This window comes from Eurypyga helias, unplaced genomic scaffold (assembly GCF_000690775.1).
Source record: "Eurypyga helias isolate BGI_N326 unplaced genomic scaffold, ASM69077v1 scaffold1755, whole genome shotgun sequence".
NCBI classification, from domain to species: Eukaryota; Metazoa; Chordata; class Aves; order Eurypygiformes; family Eurypygidae; genus Eurypyga; species Eurypyga helias.
Genome location: NW_010251853.1, coordinates 25,261 through 30,988, shown reverse-complemented (window position 1 = coordinate 30,988; position 5,728 = coordinate 25,261). Strand labels below are relative to the sequence as shown.

The 5,728-nt window shown below is 41.6% G+C and overlaps 1 protein-coding gene across 1 annotated transcript in view; it reads left to right on the top strand.

Annotated features, from left to right (window-relative positions):
• The window catches only part of UBE3A (ubiquitin protein ligase E3A), a 38,636-nt gene that overhangs the window by 13,841 nt on the left and 19,067 nt on the right, over nt 1–5,728 (top strand). The window contains exon 4 of the mRNA XM_010152139.1: nt 583–893. Coding sequence (XP_010150441.1) covers nt 583–893 — 311 coding nt within the window. The remainder of the gene's footprint in view (nt 1–582; nt 894–5,728) is intronic.

The window sequence follows — 5,728 nt, the reverse complement described above, 5'->3', positions numbered from 1 at the left end:
CCTACAGACTTAAATAGACTTAAATATCTGGTAACTTAACCATCTGAAATCTTGTTTTAAAAATTATTTAGACTTTTAAAGGGTTTATCTCCTATGGGTGGGGTATTTATAGGATTACTAAATAAATGCTTGGATTAGTTCTGTTTCATGCCTCTTCTCTCTGTCACTGGCAACCATACCTCAGTACTATACATCAGATTCAATCACCTGTATGAGTTCCAGTTCTATGTCATGTGCAGCCTTGCTTTGCATCTAAATTGCTCTGTTTTTCATTGACAGTTGAGATTGTTCAGAACTGAACGAGATTGTCCACTGTAACCCTAGAATGTAAAGCCGAAAACTGTGTGTAAACAGGATTTACCTTTCACTTACATAGGACCCACAAAGTAAACTGTGTTAAATATATTTGCATTGATAAGATGAGAATCCTGCATTTACAGTATCTCTCGATGTGTCCTCTCTGAGACAGAAATCTTGTGTTTCAGTGCCTGACTAATCTCTGCCTTGCTGATGCTTTTGAATGAGCTTTTTATGTGAAAGCTCTACTAATCCTTGTACTTACTGTTTGAATGTTTGCTACAGGAAGCGAGCAGCTGCAAAGCATCTAATAGAGCGCTACTACCACCAGTTAACTGAGGGCTGTGGAAATGAAGCCTGCACGAATGAATTTTGTGCTTCCTGTCCAACTTTTCTCCGTATGGATAACAATGCAGCAGCCATTAAGGCCCTCGAGCTTTATAAGATTAATGCAAAACTCTGTGATCCTCATCCCTCCAAAAAAGGAACGAGTTCAGCTTACCTAGAAAACAATTCCAAAGGTGCCCATAACAATTCCTGCACTGACAGAAAAATGAACAAGAAGGAAATGCAAGGCCCAAGAGATGACTTTAAAGGTAAGATTTTATTTTAGAATTTTCCTAAATGAAAACACATTTAGTATGCATGAGTATAAGCCTACAGAATTCACTGTGGTGGTGTTCTGCTGACTTATTAAGCAAAATATATTTGGGCTATCAAATATTTCACTAAGGATTCTGAAAAAGACCTGGCTTAATGCTGAATACTGATTCTGAATCTGGATCTTAACCAAATCTCTATTAAAATCAGTTTACATTTGTTGCTTTCTGAGATTACTGGCCTTGAAAATATGGAGAGTTTAAGTGCTGTTGTATGACTGCTTTAGTTCCACTAGTTTTGTAACTCTTACGTAGTTAATGAGTTGTAAAAGTTATACTTTAACTAATTCCAGATTTTGTGTTAAGAAGCTTAACAGATGAACAAAAAAACTTACACAGTGGATGATAGGAAGTGTATCTACCAAGCTAAAGAAAGTTTAAGCAAAGTGATCTCTAAGCCAGCGTATGAGAATAAAGTACTGTTCTGTGTGTCTCTTCTAACTTAGCTTTTCAAACTATTTGGTATAGTAAATACATGTGTTAAGAATAGTTTTACTTGTTGCCAAAACCTGTGCTGCAAACAGAAATCACAAGCTAAATTAAAGCCATTAACCTCTGAGCAGACCTTTTAAGTCTCGTTGCAATAAGTGGTATAAACACAGTTTAGATTCATTCATTTTAGTTAAAGAAGGTTAAACTATTTGCAGCAAAGCATTAAAAAGCCCTATAAAATCAGCAATAAAACATAATACTGTGTTACAAGGGACCTAAGATGTTCCAGTCAATACCTGCATGGGTTCTTTATTTGATTGAAAGATAAATTTGTCCCCAAATTATTTATGATATGAGTAACCAAAGAGGCAAATAGTAGGGAGGGAAAAGGGGAGCTAGTGTAGTGTTAGGTGCACAAGAGGCACAAAAGGTCTGTTTTGTGATTTGTCTCTTGGTTTTGTGTATTTTTTTAATGGAGCCGTGTACATACAGGATTTTCTTCCTTCTCTGTCACCAAGATTAGATTGAGAAGACTGAGATACATATTTCCAGAGACAGTGTGTTTTCTGAAGCAATACTCAGACTTCTGTTGCAGCATGACAAGTATTGCTCTGTCTTTGTAGCTATGTGGACAGAGAGCATTAATGCATTCTTAAAGCCCATCTGAGACTTAGTTATAGAATCATGGACTCACAGAATGTTTTAGCTTAAAGACTTTTAAGATCATCAAGTCCAACCATTAACCTAACAGTGCCAAGTCCACCACTAAATCATGTCCCTAAGCACCACAGCTACACCTCTCCAGTACCCCCAGGGATAGTGACTCAACCACCTGCCTGGGCAGCCTATTCCAATGCCTGACACCCTTTCAGTGAAGAAATTTTTCCTAATATCCAATCTAAACCTCCCCTGGTGCAACTTGCTGTTTCCTCTTGTCCTATCACTTGTTACTTGGGAGAAGAGATCAACACTGACCTCGCTACAACCTCCTTTCAGGCATCTGCAGAGAGCGATCAGGTCTCCCCTGAGCCTCCTCCAGGGTGAACACCCCCAGTTCCCTCAGCTGCTCCTCACAGGACTTGTGCTCCAGACCCTTCCCCAGGTCTGTTGTCCTTCTCTGGACATACTCCAGCACCTCAGTGTCTGTCTTGCAGTGAGGGGCCCAAAACTGAACACAGGATTGGAGGTGCAGCCTCACTAGTCCCAAGACCAGGGGAACGATCACTACCCTAGTCCTGTTGGCCACACTGTTCCTGATGCAGGCCAGGATGCCATTGGCCTTCCTGGCCACCTGGGAATGCTGCTGGCTCATATTCAGCTCAGCTGGCTATTGACCAACACCTCCAGGCATTTTTCTGCTGGCAGCTTTCCAGCCACCTATCCCCAAGCCTGTAGCATTCCATGGGGTTGTTGTGCAGGACCTGGCACTTGGCCTTGTTCCACCTCCTACAGTTGGCCTCAGCCCATGGATCCAGCCTGTCCAGATCCCTCTGCAGAGCCTTCCCACCCTCAGGCAGATCAACACTTGCCCAGCTTGGTGTCATCGGCCAACTTACTGAGGGTGCACTTGATCACCTCATCCAGATTGTTGATGAAGATATCAAATAGACTGAGCCCTGGAGAACACCACTTACGGGTGCACTTGATCACCTCATCCAGATTGTTGATGAAGATATCAAATAGACTGAGCCCTGGAGAACACCACTTACGTCCTGTCACCGATTTAACTCAACTCCCTTCACCACCACACTGGGCCTGGCCATCCAGGCTGGTTTTTACCCAGTGAAGAGTGTGCCCATCCAAGCCATGAGCAGCCAGTTTCTCCAGGCAAATGCTGTGGGAAACAGTGTCAAAGGCTTTACTAAAGTCTAGGTAAGCAACATCCACAGCCTTTCCCTCATCCACTAAGTAGGTCACCTTGTCCTAGAAGGAGATCAGGTTAGTCACGCAGGACCTGCCTTTCATAAACCTGTGCTGGCTGGGCCTGGTCACCTGGTTGTCCTGTACATACAGCATGATGGCACTCAAGATGATGTGCTGTGACCTTCCCTGGCACCGAGGTCAAAGTGACAGGCCTGTAGTTACCCAAATCTTCCTTCCTACCTTTCTTGTGGATGGGTGTCGCATTTGCTAACCTCCAGTCACCTGGGACCTCCCTGGTTAGCCAGGACAGCTGGTGGATAGTGGAAAGTGGCTGGGTGAGCTCTTCTACCAGCTCCCTCAGTCCCCTTGGGTGGATCCCATCTGGCTCCGTAGACTTGTGTGTGTCTGAGTGTTGCAGCAGGTCACTAACCATTTCTCCTTGGATTGTGGGGGGTTCATTCTGCTCCCCACCTCTGTCTACCATCACAGGGGACCGGGTACCCTGAGAACAACTTCTCTTCCCATTAAAGACTGAGTTAAAGAGGGCATTAGGTACCTCAGCCTTTTCCTTATCCTTTGTCCCTCTTTCCCCGTGCTTCCAGTAAAGGATGGAGATTCTCTGTAGCCCTCCTTTTGTTGCTGATGTGTTTATAGAAACACACATTTACCTTTGGAATTGGATGATGTCTCAGGAATCTAGCACTCTGAAAATTTTAAGGTCCATCTGCAGCAACACTTACTGGGAAAACTGCAGTTAAGTTTAAGAAAGCCAAGGAAAAGGATGTGCAGCATGCTTTCATGCTCAACAGGGAATTGGAAGTTCTAAATAAACTGAAAGAAGTGTCTTTCAGAAAGAATTATTTAAAATACTTTTCTGTAGTGCTGTGACCTAAAAATGTTTCCTTTGGGGAAAAATATGTATCTGGAGGCCACTGTCAGTGTCTCAGTAGTATCTTAGACAGCAGTCCGAAAAGAGGAAGAAAATGGAGAAACTGCAAATATATAAAAAGCATGGGTTACAAAGGTAGTCATACCTAAAGATAGAAGTTTCAACATAACTATTGTAATTACCTGAGAAGCTATTTTCAACTTTGGTCATCAGAACATTAAAATGGTAGCAGAGAAGGTCAGTGGATAGGCCCTGAGCACACAATCATGACAAAGCTTCCATAAAAGATAATGAAAATACAATTAAATTTGCTAATTAGGAAGCATGTTGTTAGCAATATATAGACGTGGTCAAGAATTACTGCTGAAGCTTGACTTCACGTACAGATTTGTCACTGAACTGTTACTGAGAACAGGGTTGGGGAGGAGATGCATTTACTTAGCTGCAATAGAAGGGGTAGGAGGAGAAGACAGGTAAAGACTTGCATAGTCAGACACAAGTCAACTAACACTGACTTGAGTTAGAAGAAAGATTGACTTACATTTGTTTTTGTACAGCTGTTTTCACTGCTGTAAAGTAAAAACAGGGCAGACCTGTATGGCAACTCACTTAAGTCATGTCTTGTGACCATCCTTTAACGTCAGCAGTTTAACAGTTTTAATACTCGGTATTTTAATGTGAAATAGCACATGCTTACTTCCTTAAATACTACTAAAACCTTGAAAAGAATGACTGGGGAATTCCTCTTGTAAGTACACAAGTCAGAGTGTATTGTTTGTCAACTTTTGATAATTTTTATGCTATGAATATCCTCTGCAATGTAGTGTCAGTGAACTTGGTGTTATGGTCTTCATTTTGAGGACCTGTGGTGTGGAACAGCACCTGTGTCAGCAGTTAATTTTTTTTTTAGCCAAGTTTGCTTCTTGAGCATGCTCTGCAGCAGATAAAAACAGGAGATGTTGCACTAAGCTTGAATCCTTCCAAAATATTTTCAATGCTGCTGTTGTCCTAACAGGATAGATTTTAGTTTTGAAGTTTTCACAGTCTTCAGATTGCTTGGATGTCAGTCTGAGTAGCATGACATAAGCTTAATTTTTCCTGTGTTATAGGTGCTCTAAGAATGGCTTGGGGCTGTGCAGAAATCAGTAGGTTGTCTGTCTTGGCATCAATTCGTTTGTATTCTTAATTTGATGACTGCTTGGAATGAATGTTAGTGTAGGCAATCACATTTTGAAATACTTTAACATAAAATTGTCTTTAAAATGATACACTTCCCTCTTTCTGCAGAGGTAGTTCTAGTGTGGTTGGTGAATACAGTGCTGTGATGTGCATTTTCTAGATCTCTAGGGAGGCTATTAAACTGATTGCGGTTTAATTCTGAATTATGAGTCAGTTCAGAAGAATCTGCTTAAACTAGAACATCTTTTCAGGGTCAGCTCCTGTGGTAATCCTACTCTAAAGCACCACCTGATGTGAAAGCACCTGTGGGTTCTGTTTGAGAAATAGTGTAGAAGGCTCTAATGTTTTCTCCTTCTCTTTTCTCAAATAACAAATAGACCACCAAATGACTAATTTCATACGTGTGGGG